This window comes from Mustela nivalis (genome assembly GCF_964662115.1).
Source record: "Mustela nivalis genome assembly, chromosome: 6".
NCBI lineage: Eukaryota > Metazoa > Chordata > Mammalia > Carnivora > Mustelidae > Mustela > Mustela nivalis.
This window is the reverse complement of record NC_139025.1, coordinates 107,250,429-107,276,200: the sequence shown is the minus strand read 5'-3', so window position 1 is coordinate 107,276,200 and position 25,772 is coordinate 107,250,429. Positions and strand designations below refer to the sequence as shown.

General features: G+C 38.4%; 1 protein-coding gene across 13 annotated transcripts in view; it reads left to right on the top strand.

The window, feature by feature from the left end:
* The window catches only part of RNF111 (ring finger protein 111), a 97,626-nt gene that overhangs the window by 55,812 nt on the left and 16,042 nt on the right, over positions 1–25,772 (top strand). For 8 of the 13 annotated variants that reach the window (XM_082733740.1, XM_082733737.1, XM_082733735.1 and 5 more), the window contains exons 3-7: positions 3,699–3,825; positions 8,070–8,233; positions 11,904–12,098; positions 20,859–21,178; positions 24,662–24,920. In XM_082733740.1, coding sequence (XP_082589866.1) covers positions 3,699–3,825; positions 8,070–8,233; positions 11,904–12,098; positions 20,859–21,178; positions 24,662–24,920 — 1,065 coding nt within the window. The remainder of the gene's footprint in view (positions 1–3,698; positions 3,826–8,069; positions 8,234–11,903; positions 12,099–20,858; positions 21,179–24,661; positions 24,921–25,772) is intronic. The other 5 variants (XM_082733738.1, XM_082733730.1, XM_082733729.1 and 2 more) reach the window with 1 other exon arrangement.

Genomic DNA, 25,772 nt, shown 5'->3' with positions numbered 1-25,772 from the left:
AATGCCAGTTTAGTCCAAATCTCAAGAATTTTCCTTTTCCCTAGATTTTATAATCCTAAAGAATTAGGAAAACCTGAATCTACTAGGTGTCAAAATAGAATTTTTCTAGTCTTTTCAACAAATATTATTGGAACATTAACATAGACTTAAATGTAAAAGCTAAAATGTTCAATTCTAGAAGAAACATAGGAGAAATTTGCAGTGACTTTCTATTAGGCGTATTTCTATTTTATGTCACCAAAAGCATCATGCATAAAAGAAATTGTTGGTTTGGATTTCATCAAAATTAGAGACTTTTGTGTTTCAAAAGACACCATTAAGAAAGTGAAAGTTGTCCATCAACAGATGAGTGGATAAAGAAGATGTAGTATATATACACAATGGAATACTATGCAGCCATAAAAAGAAATGAAATCTTGCCATTTGCAACAACATGGATGGAACTAGAGCGTATCATGCTTAGCGAAATAAGTCAAGCAGAGAAAGACAACTATCATATGATCTCTCTGATATGAGGAAGTGGTGATGCAACATGGGGGCTTAAGTGGGTAGGAAAAGAATCAATGAAACAAGATGGGATTGGGAGGGAGACAAACCATAAGTGACTCTTAATCTCACAAAACAAACTAAGGGTTGCTGGGGGGAGGGGGATATGGAGAGGGTGGTGGGGTTATGGACATTGGGGAGGGTATGTGCTTTGGTGAGTGCTGTGAAGTGTATAAACCTGGTGATTCACAGACTTGTACCCCTGGGGATAAAAATATATGTTTATAAAAAATAAAAAATTAAAAAAAAAAGTGAAAAGTTGGGGGCAACTGGGTGGTTCAGTCATTGGGCATCTGCCTTCGGCTGGGGTCATGATCCCGGGATTCTGGGATCAAGCCCCGCATTGGGCTGCCCGCTCAGCGGGAAGCCTGCTTCTCCCTCTGCCTCTGCCCCTCTGTCAAATAAAGAAAATCTTAAGAGAAAATGAAAAGTTGAGGAGCCTGGGTGCTTCAGTCGGTTGACCATCTGACTCATGATTTTGGCTCAGGTCATGATGTCAGGGTTGAAGGATTAAGCCCCGTGTCTATTTCCTCACTCTGTGGTGAGTTGGCTGGAGACTTTTTTTTTTCCTCCCTCCTTCTGCTTCTCCCCTCCATGTGCTTGGTAAAGGGAGAGGGAAACTCAAGTAGATTAATGTTCATAGTGGCTTTATTTGTATTGGTCAAGAGTGAGAAAAATCCAGATGTCCATCAACAGAAGTATGGATAAACAAATTGTGATATAGTCATATAATGGGAATACCACTCAATAATAAAAAAGAATGAGCTATTGATATACATGAGTATATATCACAAATGAATACTTCACTGAATGAAAAATCCAGACGCTTAAAAAAATCCAGACATAAAGTATATGTAACGTATAATTCCATATTGATACAGAACTTTTGAAAATAAAAACCAATCCGTAATGACAAAACACAGGTCAGTTATAGGAGTGTAGGATTGGGTGTGGAGAGATGATAATTGAAGCAGGTCACACAGGATCTTTTTTTTTTTTTTTTTTAAAGATTTGACAGAGAGAAATCACAAGCAGTCAGAGAGGCAGGCAGAGAGAGAGAGAGAGGGAAGCAGGCTTCCCGCTGAGCAGAGAGCCCGTCGCGGGACTCGATCCCAGGACCCTGAGATCATGACCTGAGCTGAAGGCAGCGGCTTAACCCACTGAGCCACCCAGGCGCCCCCACACAGGATCTTTTAAGGGTGTTGGAAATGTTCTAAAATTGGACTGAGGTGATGGTCATATTCTGTAAATTTACTAAAAGCAGTGAAATATGCACTTAAAATGGGTGAAATTTTTAGCTTTCAGTATTTGTGTGGGAAAATTCTTATTAAAAACATGACTTGTAAAAAACAAAAACAAAAACCTAACTTGTAAACTTTTTGCAGACTTGGTAATAGAGAGGAATGTTTTTTAAAAGGATAAAAGAAGGAGACATTCAGTACCAGATTTGTGAAAAATATTAGCAGGAGAAGAAATGTAACATGACTTTTATTTTATTTTACTTTTTTTTACCATCTTAACCATTTTTTTAAAGTGTACATTTCAGTCATAGTAATTATATCCACATTGTTGTGAAGCACATCTCCAGAACTTTATCCTTTTGCAGTTTGAAACTCCATCTAATAAATAACTCCCTTTTTCCTCTCCCCTAAGTCCTAGTAGCCATCACTCTACTTTCCTTATGAATTTGACTGCTTTAGATTCACACATAAGTGGAAACATACAGTATTTAAAAATTTTTTTTGACTGGGTTATTTGTTCATGTTGTTGTAGCATGTGATAGGAGTTCTTTTCTTTCAGGCTGAATAATATTCCATTGTATGAATATACATTTTGTTTATCTGCTCATCCATTGATGGACATTTGCATTGTTTTCACCTCTTGGCTATGACCATGGATGTGTAATGTCTCCTTGAGACAAAATGTGAATTTTAAAGTATGAAAGTTATACCTCAGAGAAGCTGTTTAAAAAAAAAAAATAGGGGCGCCTGGGTGGCTCAGTGGGTTTAAGCCGCTGCCTTCGGCTCAGGTCATGATCTCAGGGTCCTGGGATCAAGCCCTGCATCGGGCTCTCTGCTCAGCAAGGGGCCTGCTTCCCTTCCTCTCTCTCTGCCTGCCTCTCTGCCTACTTGTGATCTCTCTCTGTCAAATAAATAAATAAAGTCTTAAAAAAAAAATAGAATTACTCTGATAGAAGAATCTTTGTCGAGGGGGAAAAAGAGATAGCATATAAGCTAAAACATGTAAGAATATTTAAGGGAGTTATCAAAATTTAATGGGGGGAAAGAAAGGATTTTTCAGTAGATGGTTTGAGAATAACTATTTAGCCATGGTGAGACAGGACCAGATTCTATTTATAATCTTACCTAATGCCATAAATAAAAATTAGTTCTAGATGAAGTGAATAATTAATGAAACACACTGAACCAAATACATGTTATCTATTAACCCAATAAGGATGCTCTTTCCAAACTTAGAGTAATTTAGAAAAGAACAGATACCAAAAAAAGACATATTTCATAGCTTAAAGCCAAAAATTACTTTTTCTTAAAAGAATACCATATCTTGGGACGCCTGGGTGGCTCAGTTGGTTGAGCAGCTGCCTTCGGCTCAGGTCATGGTCCCAGCGTCCTGGGATCGAGTCCCACATCAGGCTCCTTGCTTGGCAGGGAGCCTGCTTCTCCCTCTGCCTCTGCCTGCCACTCTGTCTGCCTGTGCTCACTCGCTCTCCCTCTCTCTCTCTCTGCTTAACTCCTTTTTGCTTAACAAAAACCAAAACTCTTGAGTAAAATATATAGCAAATATAGTATCCTTATTTTAGATACTAAAGGGTTATTATGGGATGTAAGTATATAAGATCTTAATACCTTTAGATATTACAAGATTAATATTTCTGTATGAGATCATACAAATAAATATGGAAACCACTAGAAGTTATAAAGTACAAAAATCATAGAAGACGAAGTAAGCATGAAGATAACAGATCAAGAGAGTGAGTACTATTTTCACTATGTGTGTTTAACTCTGTTTTTAAAAAAAAAAACTTCCATTTGACAGGTAAGATTTTTACTTTAATAATGAATTTCATAGCCTTCAAAGTAAAGAAATATTTGTCTTTCAGTTAGTTTAAAATGCTTTTCCTTTGTTTCCAGGAAGTATCGATGAAGATGTTGTGGTGATAGAAGCTTCCTCCACTCCCCAGGTCACTGCCAATGAAGAAATTAACGTTACCTCAACCGACAGTGAGGTGGAGATTGTAACAGTTGGGGAAAGCTATCGGTATGATTTTAATTCCTAGTTGTGTATGTGAATTTTTTTTTTTTTTAAGATTTTATTGGAGAGAGAGTGAGCAAGTGAGCAAGTGGGGGAAGGGAGAGGGAGAGGGAGAAGCAGGCTCTGTCCCGAGCACTGAACCCCATGAGGGGCTTGACTTTTCCAGGACCCTGAGATCATGACCTGAGCTGCTGAAATCCAGAATCAGAGGCTTTTTTTTTTTTTTTTAAAGATTTTATTTATTTATTTGTCAGAGAGAGAGCGAGCGAGAGCAAGCACAGGCAGACAGAGTGGAAGGCAGAGTCAGAGGGAGAAGCAGGCTCCCTGCGGAGCAAGGAGCCCGATGTGGGACTCGATCCCAGGACGCTGGGATCATGACCTGAGCCGAAGGCAGCTGCTTAACCAACTGAGCCACCCAGGCGTCCCAGAGGCTTTTTTTTTTTTTTAAGGTTTTATTTACTTATTTGACAGAGAGAGAGAGACAGCAAGAGAGGAAGCACAAGCAGGAAGAGTGAGAGAGGGAGAAGCAGGCTTCCTGCTGAACAGGGAGCCCAATGCAAGGCTGGATCCCAGGAATCCGAAATCATGACCTAAGCTGAAGGCAGATGCTTAACGACTAAGCCATCCAGGCGCCCTTATGTCAAGTTTTAAATATAAATATTTAAACATATTTGTGCTGTGGATATTTCCATTTTTTTAATTTGCAAGGGGAGACCCCATTTGAGCACATACCAGATTAGTGGTTTTCAAACCAGGTTGCATTAGACTCACTTGGAAAGATTATAAAGTAAAGATAAAATTGATCCCTGGATCATATCCCAGGTGAGCGGAACTAGAATCCTGGGGGTCAGTATTTTTTTTAAGCACTGCAAGTGTACAATAAGAGTTAAGAGTTATTGTTGTAGATAAAGAGTAATTTTACTTAGTGCTTTCCAAATTTTTGTTTTATGATTCAGAGAGTTCATGAACTTCTTTGAAATTTAGATATGAATAAAAGATAAATATTGGAGATTAGCACTAAAATTGAAAGTGTTGAAAAATATTAAGAAGTATTGATGTTGAAGTATCCTTTTTTGTTATAATCTGTTTGAAGATCTCATGAATACCATTGAAGTTTATGCTATTATAATAGGGCAGCCTGGTATGGAACATATTTTTACAATGTTGTTGTCCTTCACTCAGTGTTTTCATCTAAGCCTTGTACTAAAAATGAATGAAGGATTCTTGTTTCTTTTGAAAAATAACTGGAAATGACATTGCTCTTTTGTGTGTCACTTTGACCAAAAACTTTAAAAAGAGGGGAAGAAGGGGGGGGGGGATCCCTAACAGTATTTTCTTGTGCTTTAGATGATTACAGATATGGGTGAGAGAAGCAATGAAGTGCTCCTCTATTCCATTTGGTGTATACCAAACTAATCTGTGGATGAACCTTAATTTTTGTGTTAGAATGAATTGAGAAATGCATTTGCGCATGGTGTTTTAATTTGTGTTACTTACTTTAAGATTTTTTTTTACTTTGGAAGCATGTTATAAACCATATTTAAAATGTGCTTTTCCATTTGTACTTTCCCACTGGAATGCAGCTTTTAATGGCATGGAAGAGAGCACTCTGTAATGTATCTGTTAGTTTTAAGTTTTAAATGATTTTCCTAGGCTCTGAGGAAAATTGATACTCCGTGGTAGGTGCCACAGTTATCCTGTGACTGCATTAGTGCTTGGTACAACACTGACTCAGTTTTTATTAGCTGAGCTACAAGGGTTGCTGAAATGAAGGACCTGTCTGTGAAACTGGAGATCTTTTTTGTCTTGGGGTGCTTCATGTTCAAGCAGATGTGTTTACTATAGTAATGGATAGTAATGTTAAAAAAGACATACAGTGCTCATGACCCATATTTATTTTCCTTAATATTACATGGAATATTAACTTTGTCACTTTTTAGCTGGCTCTTGGGCTTTCCTCTCTAAGGGAGAATGCACCCTGGGGTGCGTGGCTTGCTCAGTTGATGGAGTGTTGCAACTTTGACCTTGGAGCTGTGGGTTCCATATTGGGTGTTGAGATTGCTTAAAAATCTTTTTTTTTTTTTTTTAAAGAGAGAATGCATCTGTGTTTCAGTTTCTTTAGTTTCAGGATTTGACAGTTGCTACTAATCATAGGAACCACTATTGTCTGTGTGAGACTGTTCCTCATATGCCAGGTTTTTTGTTCAGTGTAATACTTGGTTTCATAAACAGCGAAGTGGACCTGACACTTTCTGCAGCTATTGAGAGCTTCCCAGAAATAAGAGACTGTTCAGTCTTACTACAGGATCTTGGTTTCTCAAGAATTTTAAATAGTGATCTCTCTCCACACCAAAACCATTTTACCCTGAACATTTGTTTACTATTATGCCTTGGGCCACAAAATTCTTGAGGGAATGCAGTGTCTTTTTTTTTTTTTTTTTTTTTTTTTGGCTGTGTCTCTGTAATTAACCTTTATACTCCTATTTACTTGAGAATTTCATTTTAGAATTTGAGCTTCTTTATAAATTCTTAGGCTTTACACTTGCTGAGGTCATTTTCAGTCTGGTTCTTTTCTGAGTGGTTGAACTCACATCCCTGATAACTGCCTATTAATTGATTTTGTTCACTCTTTCCATACATGCTAACAATGAGCTTCTTTTCTTTTTCTTTTTTTAAAAAAGATTTAAAAATCTTTTTTAAGACAGAGAGAGATCACAAGTAGGCAGAGAGACAGGCAGGGGGCAGGGAGGAGTTCACTCCCTGCTGAGCAGAGAGCCGATGTGGGGCTCAACCCCAGGACCCTGAGACTGTGATCCAAGCTGAAGGCAGAGGCTTAACCCACTGAGCCACCCAGGTGCCCTCGCCTTTTTTTTTTCTTGAAGTTTATTTTATTTTATTTTTTCAAAAGATTTTATTTATTTATTTGACAGAGATCACAAGTAGGCAGAGAGAGAGAGAGAGAGAGAGAAAGAGAGAGAAAGAGAGAAGCAGGCCCCCTGCTGAGCAGAGAGCCCGATGCGGGACTCGATTCCAGGACTCCGGGATCATGACCTGAGCCAAAGGCAGAGGCTTAACCCACTGAGCCACCCAGGCGCCCCTTGAAGTTTATTTCTTTTTAGTCATCTCTACACCCAATGTGGGGCTTGAACTCACTACCCTGAGATCCAGAGTCACATGTTCTTCCAACTGAGCCAGCCAGGAACCCCTAAATAATAAGCTTCTAAGCATTTTACATTCAATTTGGGCAAGAGGAAAAACCAACTTCATAAGCCCCACCTCTCTATTTTTTTAAAGATGTTATTTATTTCCTGAGCAGAGAGACTGACAGGGGCTCAATCCTCGGACCCTGGGATCATGACCTGAGCCGAAGACAGGTGCTTAACTGATTAATTACTCAGGCGCCCAAGCCTCACCTTTCTAAAACAGACATATTTTTTTCCTGGATCCTTAGGACTTCATATTCTATATAATGCTCCTCTCTACCCTCAGTTCAGGTTATTACAGTGAATCCTTAAAATTTTTTTAAAATAAAATATATACCTATAGATAATTTAGTACAGTGAGCACCACAATAAACAATGATGACATAGGTGTTGAGGGTTTGTGGTTACATGCTTTAAAAGCATAAAGTGGCTCAAACAAGTGAAGTGTCTTATGACTACAAAACTAATAAACTAGCTGCAACTATTCTTACCTCTCCTGATCCCAGGAAATCTCTGGGGCCTCGAATGTTTTTTAGGATGATACCAAAAAATTATCTTTATTTAGGCCTCTTAAAATCATGATTTGCAAATCTAGTCTGGACTAAACGTACAGGATCATGTGGGTTATTTAATGTTTAGGGTGTTGCTATTTTTGTTAGTTTTACCTGTGGTGAATAATTTTAGGTGTTAAAAAAATGTAAATACATGGTTACAACCCCCGTGTGTGTTCAAAATAACCATTGAAGAGAGAGCAGCATTCTTTCTTTCTTTTTCTTTTTTTTTTTTTTAAAAGGTTTATTTATTTATTTAAGAGAGTGAGTGTGTGGGTGCACAGTGGGAGAGGGAGAGTCTTTTTTTTTTTTTTTTTTTTTTTTTTAAGATTTTATTTATATGAGAGAGCAAGCATGAGCAGGGAGGAGAGGGAAAGGGACAGCCAGACCTCCCTGCTAAGTGTGGAGCCCAACCAGAAAGGCTTATGATTTCTTGGGTAACTAAAAATTTTGTTCTTTCTTCATATTAACTAATTTAATATTGATGTCATTTAAGGTCTCGTTCAACTCTTGGACACTCCAGATCTCATTGGAGCCAAGGTTCAAATTCTCATACAAGTCGGCCACAGGAGCCACGGAACCGTAGTAGGATTTCTACTGTTATACAACCTTTGAGGCAAAATGCAGCAGAAGTTGTGGACCTTACTGTTGATGAAGATGGTAAGTTGGGTTAGTAACAGTATAGAATTATGAAAAGAATTAATAAAATCAAGTATCTTTGAAACTCCTATAGTGAAAGTCCTTCTACTGCTTCCTGGTAATATTGTTAAATGGACAGTTATCACATAGCCTAATTATTTTTTTTTGTTTTTAGAGATTTTATTTATTTATTTGAGAGGATGAGAGAGAGAGAGAGAGAGCATGAGGGATAGAAGGTCTGAGGGAGAAGCAGACTTCCCACTGAGCAGGGAGCCTGATGTGGGACTCGATCCTGGGACTCCAGGATCATGACCTGAGCTGAAGCCAGTCATTTAACCAGCTGAGCCACCCAGGCACCCACATATCCCAATCTTATTTTTCAGTTGATAGAACAGCCTCAGTTTGTAACTTGTGCCTAAAATCCTTTCTATTTCATTGCTTAGTAGTTATTTTTTTAGGGGGGAATAACTTTTTTTTTTTTTAAAGATTTTATTTATTTATTTGAGAGAGAGAGAAAGCACAAGAAGGGGAGGGTCAGAGAGAGAGGTAGACTCCCTGCTGAGCAAGGAACCTGATGCAGGACTCCATCCTGGAACCCCAGGATCATGACCTGAGCCAAAGGCAGTTGTTCAACCAACTGAGCCAGCCAGGCACCCTACTTTTTTTCTTAAAGATTTTATTTATATTTATTTATATATTACAGAGAGGAGAGAGAGAGAGAACATGAGTAGGGATGGGGCAGAGGGAGGGGGAGAAGTAGACTCTCCATTGAGCAGGGAGCCTGATGTGGGTGGGGCTCGATCTCAGGATCCTGGGATCATGACCTGAACCAAAGGTAGACATTTAACCTACTGAGCAGCCACCTAGGTGCCTGAAAAACAAAAAACAAAACAAAACAAAACCCCAAAATCCTTTTATAAGTGTTAGTTTGATCTACCCTAGACTTACCTATTACTTTCATTTATAATATTATTGTCATACTTTAACTTTGCTATGAAAAATAGAAGTGACACTTTTAAAATGCAACAGAAAAGCAATTTAACTTGAATTTATATGGTAAATATTGGTTATTTGCAGTGTCGAAATTTGGGGCACCTGGGTGGCTCAGTTCGTTGTGACTGACTGTTAATCTCAGCTCAGGTCTCAATCTCATTGTCATGAGTTCAAGCCTCGTGTTGGGATCCATGCCGACTTAAAAAAGGAAGAAATGTGATAGTTAATGTTATCCTCTGATATTACTGGTACCTTTTGTGCTGCTCAGCTTTAGTGTTTTTCTTTCAGCTTATAACTCTATCCAAGCAACTAGGAAAAGAAAGCTAGAGTTGTACAGTGGAGATTAGTGAAAGTGGTAGCATGTGTGAGTATGTGAATACAGATGTGAGTTTCCCCACTTACTAAAAATTGCCTTCAGGTATTAGTCACATCTTAGAAGGAAATGGTCTATCATAATTTCTTTAAAGGAAGATGAGGAGCCATAAGTGAGTTTATTAGCTATAAATTGGAGAAAGGATACATAAGGTCTGTAGAGTTACAGGCCTTGTGCAATCAGCTCTTCTATGGATTGTTTGCAGCTTGGATGATCCTAACTTTCAGAGTATCAATTCTTTGGAATTAAGATGTTCATAAAGAGATAATTTATTCCCACTGTCTACATTTCATTCAGCCATGTCTCAGTTTTTATTTTGAAGCACCATAAATTATCTATAAGACAGTGATTAATATAGTAGGGATTAATTAGAGATTCCTCAGAGTTAATTAATCTAGGATTACTACTTTGGAAACTGTGTTTTCCCCTGTGACATCTGTCAGCCAATAAGTAGGAAAAGGTTACAGAATAGTCTTTTAACCCACTGGAATTAGTTCAACCAGAACACTTTAGTAAGGTTGTAAATATCCTAGGGATCAGTAGATGCCCCGTCTCTCTGCTAGTTTCTCTCAGTGGAAAGCATCTGTCTTACTAAAAATAAGTCCAAAATTAAATATATCAGTTTGACCAATTGTTCTTAAGGGGTGACCATTTTGTGCCCCAGAAGACAGTTGGTAATATCTACAGACATTTTTGATTCTTACAGTTTTGGGAGACAGCAGACATACTGCTAATGTCTGATGGGTAGAGTTCTAGGATGCTGCTGTAAACATCCTACAATGCGCAGGACAGCCATACCCCTACCCTGACTCCCATCCCTAGCAAAGAATCCCCCTACCCAAAACATCAGTAATACTAAGGCTGAGAAATGGAGATACACCATTTGCAAATAAACAAGAGGTTCTTCCCTCCGCTTTTTATGTATAAGCAAATACATTTGTTTAAGCGTCCAAAGTACATTGTCCCATGTAGATCAACAGGGACAATTTGTGTTTCTGGAATTAGCTTAGCACACCACATTGTAATCAGTAGTTTGCCCTCTAATTCTATATCACATTAAGTGAGTCCCTTTTCTGATCCAATAGTTGTGACTCTGCTTTGGACATACTCAGTCTCATTTTTTTTTTCTTAAAGATTTTATTTATTTATTTGACAGAAATCACAAGTAGGCAGAGAGGCAGATAGAGAGAGTGGGGGAAGCAGGCTCCCCACCGAGCAGAAAGCCCGATGCGGGCCTCGATCCCAGGACCCTGAGATCATGACCCGAGCTGAAGGCAGAGGCTTTAAACCACTGAGCCACCCAGGTGCCCTCAGTCTCATTTTTTAAACAACTACTTTATAATTAGAGTAGAGTAGTAGAAATCGTACATAAGTCAAGGTCTGCCTGAAATTTCTTTTACTTTTTATAAAAATTTTAATTTTTATTAGCATATAATGATGAATATTAATATTTGTAAAAAAAACTTTTTGAAAACATATGAAAAGGCCTGTAAAAAAGATTAAAACAATTTAAAAAATGTAAGTGGTCAGGGGCGCCTGGGTGGCTCAGTGCGTTAAAGCTTCTGCCTTCGGCTCAGGTCATGATGTCAGCGTCCTGGAATCGAGCCCCACATTGGGCTCTCTGCTCAGCAGGGAGCCTGCTTCCTCCTCTCTCTCTGCCTGCTTCTCTGTCTACTTGTGACCTCTGTCTGTCAAATAAATAAATGAAAAGTCTTAAAAAAAAATTTAAGAAGTCACTATATATAAACCATTATACAGTGTGCTTTATATGTGTGACTTCCGTTCATCCTAACAATAGTTGTGTGAAGAAAATTCTGTACTTTCCCAATGCTACAGATGAGGAAATGGAGAATGGTTAAGTAACTTATCCATCACTATAGTGCCAGTGGTGAAATCAGAATTGCTTATCTAAGCAGTCTGACTCTAGAATCCATTCTGTACCAGAGAAAGTGTAACTTGTAATACTGTTCTGACAGCCTGTGACAATTTGTATGAAAATAATATAAAAAGATTTTACTTTCCTTTTCTCATTTTCCTTGTGGTAGATCAGAAAATTTACAGAGTTGTTACCCCGAAATAATCACCTGGATTGTTGGAATATGCATATGTGTTGGATTTTTTTAAATGCAGTAATCATATTTTAGTTCCATGTCATTTTGATGTTGCAGGCTAGCTTTATGAAAGTTTTTTTAATTAGGTATTTTACTTATTAGTTCATATTTTTAAAGTTTGTTTTAATAATTTTAAAAATGTTACCGTGAATTAAAGTATAACCTGTCACCTAATACATTTTGAAATCCCAAATAAACATTTTTTGTTTTGTAGAACCTACTGTAGTACCAACCACTTCTGCGAGAATGGAATCACAAACCACAAGCACTTCCATTAACAATTCAAATCCATCTACCTCTGAGCAGGCCTCTGATGCTGCTTCAGCTGTCACTGGTAGCCAACCTTCCATAGTGTCAGAGACTTCAGCTACTCTTACAAGCAATAGTATGACTGGTACTTCTATAGGAGGTATGTAATAAAGTGGGGGGGAGGCCGCTTTCATTACTCTTGTTAGAAAAAGTATTGATTTTAAGATTTTAGCTATATTAGGAAGAGCATATTCGTAGAATAAACTGTATATGAGCAAAGTAGTCTCTTTAGAATTAAACTTTGATTTCATATTTGAGTTTGTGTGCTGTATATTACTAGAGTATCATAGCTCAACTGAAAGAGATCAGCGAGAATTAAATGGCCGATTAGAAATACAATAACAAGAGAAAAAAATAGATAAATCTAACATCAAAATTTAAAACTTTGGTACATCAAAAGACACTGTCAAGAAAGTGAAAAGGCAGCTTACAGAATGGGAGAAAAATACTTTAAAATCATGTATCTGTTAAGGGTCTAGTATCCAGACTATGTAAAGAACTTATACAGCTCAACAATAAAAAGACAGATACCCCAGTTTAAAAATGGGCAAAGAATTTGCGTAGGTATTTTTCCAAAGACGATACACAGTTGATCAAGAATGTCATGAAAATAGCATCATTAGTTATTAGAGAAGTGTAAATCAAAATCACAGTGAAGTACTACTTTATCCTTATCAGGCTGTCTGTTATTCAGAAAAACAAAACAAAACTATAGAAATAGGAAATCAAAAAATAACTGGTGTTGACCAGAGTGTAGAGGAATTGGAACTCTAATGAACATCTGGTGGGAATGTAAAATCCTGCAGCTGCTATGGAAAACACTGGTGGTTCCTCAAAAAGTTAAACCATAGTTACCCTATGACCTGTAGTCTCACTCCCAGGTATGTCCCCAAAAGAATTGAAAATGAGGATGGGAATTTTTAAAAAAAAATTGATGATGTCCATTTGCTCAATTTTTCTTTTTTTTTTTTTTTTTGTTGTTGTTGTTTTTGTTTGTTTTTTTTGCTATCCTATCTAAGAAACCATTTCCTAACCCAGGATCACAAAGAATATACTCTTGTGTTTTAAGTGTTTCCTCTCTTACCTCAGATTATTGTTTAAGTTAGTAGGATATCTCTGGCTCTTTTTCCTGTCACCTGTTTTTTTTTTTTTTTTCTTTAAAGATTTTATTTATTTATTTGGGAGAGAGAGGGCATGAGAGTAGAGAGGTCAGCAGGAGAAGCAGACTCCCTGCAGAGCAGGGAGCCTGATGTGGGACTCGGTCCCAGGACTCCAGGATCATGACCTGAGCCAAAGGCAGTTGCTCAACCAACTGAGCCACCCAGGCGCCCTCCTGTTATCTGTTTAACTGAGCATTAAACTAGCCTTTCTCTCCTGGACGATGGCATGGAGATAGGAACTTGCTAAACATTTACTAACTAGGGTGTTATAGACCCTGTAGCTCATAGATATCACTATATCACCATTAATAGTGGAACTACCTTATGCTTTCTATCATTTTTTACTTTTTTTTTTCTTTTAGATTTTTTAATTTATTTATTTGACAGACAGAGATCACAAGTAGGCAGAGAAGCAGGCAGAGAAAGAGGAGGAAGCAGGCTCCCCACTGAGCAGAGAGCCCGATGTGGGGCTCGATCCCAAGACCCTGGGATCATGACCTGATCCGAAGGCAGAGGCTTTAACCCACTGAGCCACCCAGGCGCCCCATGTCATTTTTTACTTTTAATAGTATTTTATTTAATTCTTACAATATCCTTATAGCTTATATTGAACAGATTAGGGTTTCTCTGTTGTGGAAAATTAAGGGGAGAATCCACAGTCCAAGGAGGTTTCCCCAAAGATGTCTTTAAAAAAAAAAAAAAACTTTATTTATTAAAAGAAATAATAAAGATTTTATTTATTTATTAGATAGACACAGCAAGAGAGTGAACACAGGCAGGGGGAGAGGGAGAAGCAGACCTCCCACAATTACGGAGCCCGATGTGGGGGTCGATCCCAGGACCCTGGGATTATGACCTGAGCCAAAGGCAGATGGCTAACAACTGAGCCATCCAGGTGCCCTCCAAAGCTGTCTTTTCAATACTATATTCTTTGAAGAAAAAAAAAAGTAGGGAGAAATGAAATGGGCAAATTTTTATTTCATTTATCGAGTGTATACTCTTTTCTGAGTACCGTACCTACTGTCTTATATGTTATTTTATATATTATCATTTAATTCTTAAAGTTTGCTTGTTATTTATATTATTCTTCCCACTTCAGAAATAAAGGTATCTGGATACCTTCAAATATGCTTTCAAAGCCAGTAATAATCTTTGAGGCAAAGATTTTAACTTTTCTCATTCATTCCTTTCTCTTGGTAGCTTTATGTACTCTCATCTTGTCTAGATTTTATGTGACGCAGTCCCAACTTCAGTACTGTCTCAAAGCTTTTATTACTTCTTTTTTAAGACACTTGTTCACTCAGAATTCACATTTAATATCTAGGGTTGTGACTTCACTATCTGAATGGTTTTCTCATGATGCTACTTTACCTATATTGAAGACTACCTTTGGGATAGACTTGCTTGTGTTGTGTTTCTCTAAACTAGCAGAACCTTGTTCCAGGCCTAATTGTTTCTCTGAATAAACCTGGTAGAAGCATATACAGGTACTCATATGACATCAGGGGCACTCAGTTCTGCTGACTTCATTTCCTGCTAAGACACTATAGAACATCAGTCTCCTATTTTCTTCACATCCTGTCTTTATTTTGTAAACTTCTTGCATATTTCCATCCTTGAATCATGCAAGCCGTCTAGCTTCACTCCTATCCAGGTTTTTAGATGGGGCTAGTAAAAATTACAGATCCAAGCAGATTGGTGCCTCATGAATTTATGGTATCTAATCTTGGGCTTTTGGTAATAAGTTGCCATAGTGTGATGTATCTCATTTAATTCCCTTTCTTTCCCCTTAGTGGCTATTCCATAATTCCCTTATTCTCCTCCGGACATTGATCCCCCCAGGGAAAAGTAAATAAAAAGTAAATGAAGGTTCTCAAGCACTCATAACTTCCAACCCTTCCTTCTCTCCTGACTCTTGGTCTTTTAACTCCTTTCTTTTCTTTCCAGTCCCCCCGCCCTTTTTAAAAGATTTTATTTATTTATTTAACAGACAGAGATCACAGGTAGGCAGAGGAGCAGGCAGAGAGAGAGAGAGGAGGATACAGGTTCCCTGCAGCCCCTCGTGCGGGGCTGGATCCCAGGACCCTGGGCTGACCTGACCTGAGCTGAAGGCAGAGGCCTTAACCCACTGAGCCACCCAGGCGCCCCCTTTCCAGTCCCTTTATTCATGCTCTACCTCTTGTCCCTTCTTGTCTCCTTGACTTTGCTTTAACAGTTACCTTCTCAGTATCTTTGCTTGTTTATTCCCTTAGTGCGCATATGTACATTTGTGTTAAGTCTTGTACACTTAAATGGATCTTCTATACCTTAAATTCTTCCTTTAACTTGCTTCTGACTCCTGTCAAAATAAATATATTAAAAGTCTGGCAGTAATCTTCTTGTCATCTCTGTTTTCTCCGAGGCCTCTGTTCTTAACCTTTCTCACTGGCCCATCTCATAACTATGTGTGTTTTCAGCTACCACCAATATGCCAGTGACCTTTGTTTTTGTTTCCAGAGCCCTCTCTTTGTTTTAAATTTTCATACACAGCTGGCTATTGGATATCTCTGGACCATTCTGCAGTCACCTCAGACTCAACATGTGCCAAGCAACTCATCATCTATCTGAATTTTCTATGTGCTCATTGTTTAACCATGCATGATATCTTATATATTCATTTATTCCAGTTTTTATTGAGTTTTTATCAGGTACTGTTGTAGGCATTGGGCAGAAAGCATAAATTTTCTGTCCTAGTAGAACTAACGTTCTAGGGGACAATAATAGCTAACATCTTTTTTTTTTTTTTAAAGATTTTATTTATTTATTTGACAGAGAGAAATCACAAGTAGTCAGAGAGGCAGGCAGAGAGAGAGAGGGAAGCAGGCTCCCTGCTGAGCAGAGAGCCCGATGCGGGACTTGATCCCAGGACCCTGAGATCATGACCTGAGCCGAAGGCAGCGGCTTAACCCACTGAGCCACCCAGGCGCCCCAATAGCTAACATCTTTTGAGCTTGTAATATTGGTCCATGATTTATATTAACTCTGATTTTTGTAATAACTTAGGAGGCAGATTCTATTACTCTTCTTATTTTATATGCCCATGGTTATATGATAATGGAGCAAGTATTCAAACCTAGGAAGACTGGCTTGGAGCTATACTCTTCCTTTATGCCTATACTCTTCCTTTATTTCTCAGTCCTGACACTGTTGTCTTTGTGCTGCACAGTTCTTTGTTTGGGGGCTACCCTGTGTGTTGTAGGATATTTAGCAGCATTACCAGTAGTGCTGCTTCTCCTTCAGGTGTGACAACCAAACTTATCTCCAGGTGTTGCCAAATGTTCTTTGGGACACAGCATTGCCCTATACAGAACCCAGTGCTTCTGTTCTTTTTTTTTTTTTTTTAAAGATTTTATTTATTTATTTGACAGACAGAGATCACAAGTAGGCAGAAAGAGAGAGAGGAGGAAGCAGGCTCTCCGCGGAGCAGACAGCCCGATGTGGGGCTCGATCCCAGGACCCTGGGATCATGACCTGAGCCGAAGGCAGAGGCTTTAACCCACTGAGCCACCCAGGTGCCACGCCAGTGCTTCTGTTCTAATGCTGGAATCAACATATCTTAAATCTTAATATATCCTAAATTGTTTCTGTACTTGATGATGATCTCCTTGAGGACTAAAGGTCAAGTTTTTCTCTTCTTAGCACTTAGCTCCATGCATGTCTGTTTTCCCTTGCAAGGTGAATTTATAATTAGCAAGGGCTTATTGAACCACCTACATTGTGCAGTTCTGTTTTTAGTTGCTAGTTGCCAAAGATAAAACAACAGAGGCAGATAACATAATAAGTTATTTTTTATTTTTTTTTTAATAAACATAAATTTTTATCCCCAGGGGTACAGGTCTGTGAATTGCCAGGTTTACACACTTCAGAGCACTCACCAAAGCACATACCCTCGCCAATGTCCATAATCCCACCCCCCAACATCATAAGTTATTTTAAAGGCTAGGACTTTTGGGGTGCCTGGGGGGCTTAGTCTGTTAAGCATCTCACTCTTGATCTTAGCTCGGGTCTTGATCTTGGGGTAGTGAGTTCAATTCCCCCATTGAGCTCCAGGCTCAGCACAGAGCCTACTTAAAAAAAAAAAAAAGGCCAGGACTTCGTTTTCACCATTGTAGTTTCCAGTGTCTTTTGTAGATCCTTTACCTTGCCATTATTATGTGTAAGACTTGCCAAATGAATGAATAGATGCGTGAATACTTCTCAGTAATCCTTTCAGAATTGCAGTGAAAGTACTTCAACCAGTCTTATGTCACTGGGCCGTGGAATTAGTTTTTCTGGTGCAGGTTTGTTATTGTCTCATTTTTAGTGGACACTCTGGGCTCATTCTAATAAAAAGGAAGTGTTTTATTTGCTTGATCAGATCTTTGTATTTCACTTCTAATTTATGGCAGTTTTCCTTGGTCAGTAACTCTGGAACAAGAGGAGATAGAGTTGCCTTTACTTTGGGTTGCTAGTCTGTTTAAACAACAAAGAGGTTCTGCACTCTAGGAAAACAGATTAAACTGTACCCTATGAAGTAGAACTCTAAGGTCAGTTGTCTTTTTGAGGCCATATTGTTAGTGATATGACCTTTTAAATATGTGTTCAGCTGTAAATATAGTAATGTGTTCTCTTCTCTCACTCTGTTTTGTATTAGAAATATTTGAAGACAAAGAGGGCAAGTTCTTTCTGAACAAAGAAGTATCATGTCTTTTCCTTCATTCACAGCCTTATTAGTGACAGATCTTTTGCTCTGATTACACACTCCTCTCCTACATTTTATTTTATTTTATTTTTTAAAAAGAGAGCATGCACAAGGGCTGGGGAAGGACAGAGGGAGAAGGAAAAGCAGACTCCCTGCTGAGCAGGGAACCTGGTGTGGAACTGGATCTCAGGACCCAGGGATCATGACCTGAGCCAAAGGCAGATGCTTAACTGACTGAGCCACTTAGGCGCCCCCCTCTCCTACATTTTAGAGTTGGACATAAACCTCAAATAGTTGGATTTGTAAAATTAAAGCATCTAAACTGGAAGGAACTATGAAGGCTATTTAGTCTACCCACTGAATGGATTTAGTGTTCCAGAGGTTTTTGATCATTTTTTTGAAGTCACACAATAAATGATACTCATTTTTGCAACACTTTGTCCTGGAAGTTGAGATAAAACCCTGAAAATGTTGCCAGAAGTAATGCTACTATAACAGTTATTGCTACAAATATTACAGCATATGGAAAATAATTAATGTTTGAATCAGCATAGCAAAGATAGGCTGTTGATCATAGTCTGTTCCTGATAAACTAGTTGTAACTTTGTCCAGGTTATTTAAGAAAATTGGAATGCAAGTGAATGAAAGTGACATAATTACAGAACTGACTTTGACTCTGCTATAATTTCGTTTTGAAGGTAAACACTTTGTGGTGTCTGGGTGGCCCAGTCTGCTAAGTGTCCAGCTCTTGATTTTCCTGAGGTCATGATCTCAGGGTTGTGAGATTGAACCCCATGTCAGGCTCCATGCTCAGTGAGGAGTCTCCAGAAAATTCTCTCTCTCTCTCTCCTTCCCTCTCCCTTTGCCCATCCCTACTCAAATAAATAAATCAATCTTTAAAAAAAAGAGGGAGGGGCGCCTGGGTGGCTCAGTGGGTTAAGCCTCAGGTCATGATCTCAGGGTCCTGGGATCGAGCCCCGCATCAGGTTCTCTGCTCAGCAGGGAGCCCATTTCTCCCTCTCTGCCTACTTGTGATCTCTGTCTGTCAAATAAATAAATAAAATCTTAAAAAAAAAAAGAAGAGGGAGCTTAAAAAAAAAAAGTAAACACCTTGTCAACTTTTTTGTTATTGTTACAAGTTACTTATAATATTTAACCTCTCAACTGATGCTAAGAAGGTAGTATTAACTCCAGGAGGCAGTTGGAAATTAGTAAAAATTAGTAATTTTTTTCCATCCAAGTTCACAGATTCCTGAATTCTGCTTCCAAAAGAATACAAGAAATTTGTCCAAATAAGACAGACTAGGACCTTGGGGGGTAAAAAAAAACAACATATAGAAATTTAGAATGGGGGGCGCCTGGGTGGCTCAGTGGGTTAAGCCGCTGCCTTCGGCTCAGGTCATGATCTCGGAGTCCTGGGATCGAGTCCCGCATCGGGCTCTCTGCTCAGCAGAGAGCCTGCTTCCCTCTCTCTCTCTCTTCCTGCCTCTCCATCTACTTGTGATTTCTCTCTGTCAAATAAATAAATAAAATCTTTAAAAAAAAAAAAAGAAATTTAGAATGGAAATACTGCCTAACAAGGTTAGATCACAGACCTTGCCCTGAAGAGAATCAGGAAAGGCAGGATAGAACAAGTATGGGAAGGCAGACTGAGGGAGATTACAGGGAGGTTTGCTGCAATCAGACCTATCAACCAGAGCCTGAAGCACCGCACCCAGATTCATTTATGTGAGCCTGTAATTCCTTTTATTATTTTAGCCAGTTTGGGTTGGATTTTTTTTTTTAAAGATTTTATTTATTTGTCAGAGAGAGAGAGAATACGAGAGAGAATACACACAAGCAGGCAGAGAGGCAGGCAGAGAGAGAGAGAGGAGGAAGCAGGCTCCCTGCCAAGGAAGGAGCCCGATGCGGGACTCGATCCCAGGACCCCAGGATCATGACCTGAGCTGAAGGCAGTGGCTTAACCAACTGAGCCACCCAGGCATCCCTGGGTTGGATTTTTGTATTTATTTGTGAGTAACTAGAATATTTCTAATCAGTATACCAGCCCCGAAGAGATTGGCTAGGTTCTTTGAGCCAAAAAGGAGCAGGGTATCCCTGGTCTTGGTTACTCTTGAAATAGGGCTGGAATAGTGGTGCTCTAAAATCCTAAGCGTTCTGAGGAGATGGCTCAGGTATTAGGTGCAGAAGCGGGGAAGGGGAAAGGACAGGCCTCTGGGCCCTTCACTCTTGCTTTTTTTTAAGTTTTTATTTATTTGTGTGAGAGAGAGAGCAGGCATGAGCACGGGGTGGGTCAGAGGGAGAGGGACCAGCTGACTCCCTGCTGAGCAGCGAACTCAATATGGGGCTCAGTCCCAGAACCCTGGGATCATGACCTGAGCTAAAGACAGATGCTTAACTGACTGAGCTACCTAGGCACCCCTCCACTGTTCTAATTTTTATACTTTACGTAAAAATAAAATCTCCTTTTAAGATTTTATTTTTAAGTAATCTCTATACTCAACATGGGGCTCAGACGCCACCCTGCGATCAAGAATTGCTCGTTCCAACCGACAGGGTCATTTAAACGTCATGGTAGGTACGCCTGGTGGCTTACTTGGAAGAGCATGTGACTCTTGATCTCAGGTCATGAGTTCAAGCCCTGTGTTGTGGATAGAGATTACTTAAATAAATAAAACTTAAAAATCTACAAAAAAACATCATCATGGTAAATATGAGTCACGTGAGGAATTTAGGCTTTCAGAAAAATCCCAATGAAGATCACTATCCAAAATTATGTGATGGGCGGATTTAGTAAGAATGTGGTGCTATCACATTCTTATTTATAGAGATTTGAATTTACTGAACAATTAATTATTTACTTTTATTATATTATATTATTTATTATTTTATTATATTATAGACTATTATACACAGTCTCTATTTTTCACACAGTGATATTTGATCATTTGATGTTATATGCATTTTTGTTTATTTCAAGATGACTCAAGGAGAACTTCATCTAGTGCTGTAACAGAAACTGGCCCTCCTGCAATGCCAAGATTACCTTCCTGCTGTCCGCAGCACTCGCCATGTGGAGGGTCATCACAGAATCACCATGCATTAGGACATCCACACACAAGTTGCTTTCAGCAGCATGGCCATCATTTTCAACATCATCACCACCACCATCATACTCCCCACCCACCTGTCCCAGTTTCTCCCTCCTTTAGTGATCCTACCTGCCCTGTGGAAAGACCTCCACAAGTACAAGCACCTTGTGGAGCCAACAGCAGTTCTGGTACCAGCTATCACGACCAGGTATGTGGAATTTTATGAGGTGGTCTTTTTTCTTTTTCTTAATATTCAAAAACTGTGCTTGTTTCAGGAGGAAAAAGAAAAACAACCCTAATGTTGAATTTTATATAGTAAACAAGTTGTTCTTGTTGCCCTTGCAAAAGTGGCCCAATTTAGTGGTTTTTTTTTTTTTTTTTTTTTTTTCTAAATTCTCTAGGATTTTCTGATGGTCTAGGTTACTACAACTAACTGAGAAGGTCTGGAATGTAGAAAATTAGAAGTGGTAGTGTTTTTTATTCTGAAATGGTTTTTGGTGTTTTTAGTTAAATACAGTTGAATCTTATCTTTGAAATCTTATTTCATGGTGTTGAAATTGCAGTGTCAACCTGATTCATGGGAAATTGGGAAATTTTCCTAGTTTTTTACCCTCTTCCTTTTACTCTGGAGCTGCCTGTGTCTCCACTCATCTAGAAATAAACTGCCTGTTCAGATGTTCAGATGCAAACCAGTGATGTAGTTTCTCAGGACCCGATGAGGTTTTTAGTTCATTGGGAATTGAAGTATCAGTAACAAAATTATAATTAAGTAATTTAGTTGATATTATTGATGGGCGCTTGAAATGTCAAATAAATTAGTATTGGTGATCATGTGGAGTAGATGAAGGTCATGTATTACATGCTATTTTAACTTTTGCTATGTCATCTCTAAAATTGTGATATAACCTAGGTAGGTACATACTTTGAAAAACAAAATACAATTTTTTAAAAATATTTTATTTCTTTATTTGACAGACAGAGATCACAAGTAGGCAGAGAGAGAGAGGAGGAAGCAGGCTCCCTGCTATGCAGAGAGCCTGATGTTAGACTGTGTTTCGATTCTCCTAATGGTTCTAAGTATTGACGTCTACTGATCGTCTAAACCTGTTCTTCTTCTTGGGAATGAGGAAGCATCAAGAATAAACTTTTTAGTGGACTGAATGAAAGGCCCTGCTTCAAAGCAAAATTTTCTTTGACTAGAAATATCAGCTGAAAGAGGGAGGGTTTTGAAGTATCATAGGAAAATGGTGAAGAAGTGAATCTGTTGACTTTTCCCACATTCATTCAAGAGCTACCAAAATGTGGGCTTTTTGTTTACAGAATATTCTTTTGAACTAATAAAGTAATACAGGTGGTTTGAGAGATCATGTGTGTATGCAACATTTTCTTTTAACCTAAGTGAGTTAATTATAGGTAGAATCTCTTACCTTTTTTTTTTTTTTTTTTAAGATTTTATTCATTTATTTTAGAGAGAGAGAATGAGAGAGAGCACGAGAAGTGGGGAGGGTCAGAGGGAGGAGCAGATTCCCCACCGAGCAGGGAGCCCGATGTGGGACTTGATTCTGGGTCTCCAGGATCATAACCTGAGCTGAAGGCAATTGCCCAGCCAACTGAGCCACCCAGGCTCCTTCTCTTACCATTTTGTTCACATAAAATAAATGTAACCTATTCACTTATCTCTAAGTAGATGTATTTGGACTGTACACAAAACTTGAGGAAAATCAACAGGATCAGACAGTCAGTGGTGATAATGGGTTTGTAGGAGAGCGGAGAGTAAAGTTTTAACAATATAAACAGTTTGAGACTCATACAGACATTGGAGGACTCTGAAATCAGCCACATGCTCATGAGACAATGTCATATAGTCTCCACTTGAGACCTGTGTGGGCATAGCAGGAAATTGAGGAGTGGGAGAAGCAAACTGATCTGAGGATTTTGTGATTGTGTTGATGTGTTACGATTAGTGTCAGGTTGTAGGTAGGCAGAAAAGGGTTGGGGAACATTAGGCCTGGTAACAGAGAAGCCTCAGTAGTCACTTGATGCTCTGTAGCCCTTACTGCTCCTTTTGATGTAACTTTCTCTTTTGAGAGGATAGTTCAGTTAGCCTTATGCATTACTTATGATCTTTGTAAAGTAATACTTGTCATTTCTACACCGATCTTGCTTACCCTCTCTTTTCCTTTTAGCGGACGAATTGAGTGAACTGTTGGAATTGTGAAGGCACTTCTCTTTCTTAGATTTTCTTTATATTCTTTATTTTAACCTTAGCCTCAGTTTCTTCTAGGAGGACACACACCCTACTTTACTCACTGTCTGGGAGTGTTCTTAATCACTGGCTGGAGAAAAAGATAGGAAATTTGCTCATCTTCATAGTATGTTGATAATCCAGTCCATTTGCCAAGTCTTAGCCTAAATAGGAAAATAAGAAGGGGATACAAATTCACAGTCTTAGAATATTGTTCCTAAACGTTATTACCCAAATTGAGGGACATACATTGTATTTGTAGACTCCAAGAGGCCAGACATTTGCTTAATTGATTGTAGATAGGTGATCTAGAAAAAGAAAGGAGTTCTTTTTCACCTTCCCACAACTTCTCCTGCGCCATCATCCCCCTTCCCTTTTAGCATTCAGAGTTCCTTTTGTTTCTGTTACCCTCAAGCTTGGAGTCCAGTGGAGATATGGAGACCACAATGGTTTCTCTAAAGACTGCTGGGTGACCTGGGCCTCTGATAATGCATTTCCCTAGCTTTTTTCATCTTCAGCTCCCCAGCTTCTAGTATTGAACAATTCTTGTATATAAATTCATATATAACATCAAATTATTATTTTATTTTCAATTATTATTTAATCATATTAAAAAAATTACAGCTATACTGAACATTAAGTGAAGACTTGTATTTTAAATCACTTGAGAATACAAAGCAGCAGTTCTGTTTTGTAACCTGCCCTGGAGTAGATTGTGATGAAGTGAAATGTTTTACTTAGGACTTTTCAAAATGCATTTGGGGAATAAATTTAATTACTGACGAGTAGACATGGAATCTAGACTCTTTGGTTTATTTTCCAACTTAGTAAATGGACCTTCCCTAATTTTTTTGGTAAATGAAAAGGTTCTGAGGCAAAGCTAGCTCATGCTTCATCTTGAATAATCACATACCCTTTGTTTTATCTTGGGTAATGTCTGTATTATTAGAGTTTCAGTTGAATGCTTGCTGTATACAATGTAGAAACAGGACAGATAGGTTTTTACCTAGAATCCTTAAGCTTTTCAGGGGTGTGATTATATGTTTTCCAAAGTAGTCCTAAATTAATAATCAAAATTTGGGGGTAAAGAAGAATATGGAACTATGATTTTAAAGTTTCTTTCTCTAAGATCTAGATAATGAGAGAGAAATAGATCTTGAAATAATATACATTAACTTTTGTTCATCTTGTAGCATGATCTTATGCTTGACTTTTTAAAACTGATTATAGATTTTAAATATATAATCACTACAATTTTTTACATTCCAAGACACACACAGTACTTTTTTCATGCTGAATAGGTCTTCATACTAAAAATTTTACCATTTTGAAATTTTAATTTAGAGATCCTATTTTTCTAGATTGCACTTGGAGTACTTTTATAATATAACATGGAATGGTGTTTTGACCAAACTTTAGAAAGATTTATAGTTCCTCTTTATACAGCAGGCATTGCCAGTAGACCTGAGCAACAATGGTATCAGAAGTCATGGAAATGGTGGTTTTCACGGAGCATCTGCATTTGACCCCTGCTGCCCTGTTTCTTCTTCCCGAGCTGCAATCTTTGGCCATCAGGCTGCTGCTGCTGCCCCGAGTCAGCCATTATCAATAGATGGTTATGGATCAAGCATGGTGGCGCAGCCACAGCCCCAGCCCCCTCCACAAGCCTCACTGTCATCATGTCGACATTATATGCCACCTCCTTGTAAGTATAAATTTAATAGGCAGAGAACTTAGAGGCATATAAATGAAGCATTGTACATTCCTCCATGAAATAACCTTTCAATAATCCTAATTTATAAATTTTTAGTATTTTCCTTGGCCTGAGGGTGGGGTGTATTTTTTCCATTTTGTCCTCTCTTCACCCCACATTCCCAAAACAGTTTTCTAAGGTAAAAAAGACAGATGTTGTTTAAAAAGGTCAGGTAAATAAAGTATTATATTTTGTCTCTTTTACATTTTAACATTTATATTTTAATACGTGAAATGACTACATTGAATGGCACCTTAGATTCCTATAAAAGGAAACCTTAAGTGATTGAGATTTATCCTTTAGGAGTAACAGACAATTTGAAAGTTTAGTAGTTGTTCTTGGGCACAAGAAAATAAGGTTTTTTTTTTTTTAAAGATTTTATTTATTTATTTGACAGAGAGAGAGAGATCATAAGCAGGCAGATAGTCAGGGGTAAGCAGGCTCCGTGCTGAGCAGAGAGCCCGATTCTCTTCCTGTTTCGATCCCAGGACCCTGAGATCATGACCTGAACCAAAGGCAGCGGCTTTATCCACTGAGCTACCCAGGTACCCCAAGAAAGTAAATTTTGACCAAGAATTCTGAAGGTCATCTGAGGCATATGCAGACAGCTTGGCCAAATGCAGAAAGATTTCTCTATTCATTTGGTGCAGGCAGTTAAATAAAGTCAGACATGGTTTTTCTGAAGACATTGAAATCTGTGAGATCTATGAGTATTATGAGTGAAAAGTGCTCTTAGGCTATGTAACACATGTTTACTCCTTTGTTACATTATAAGCTAATAATCATATGGAAACTTAATACTTT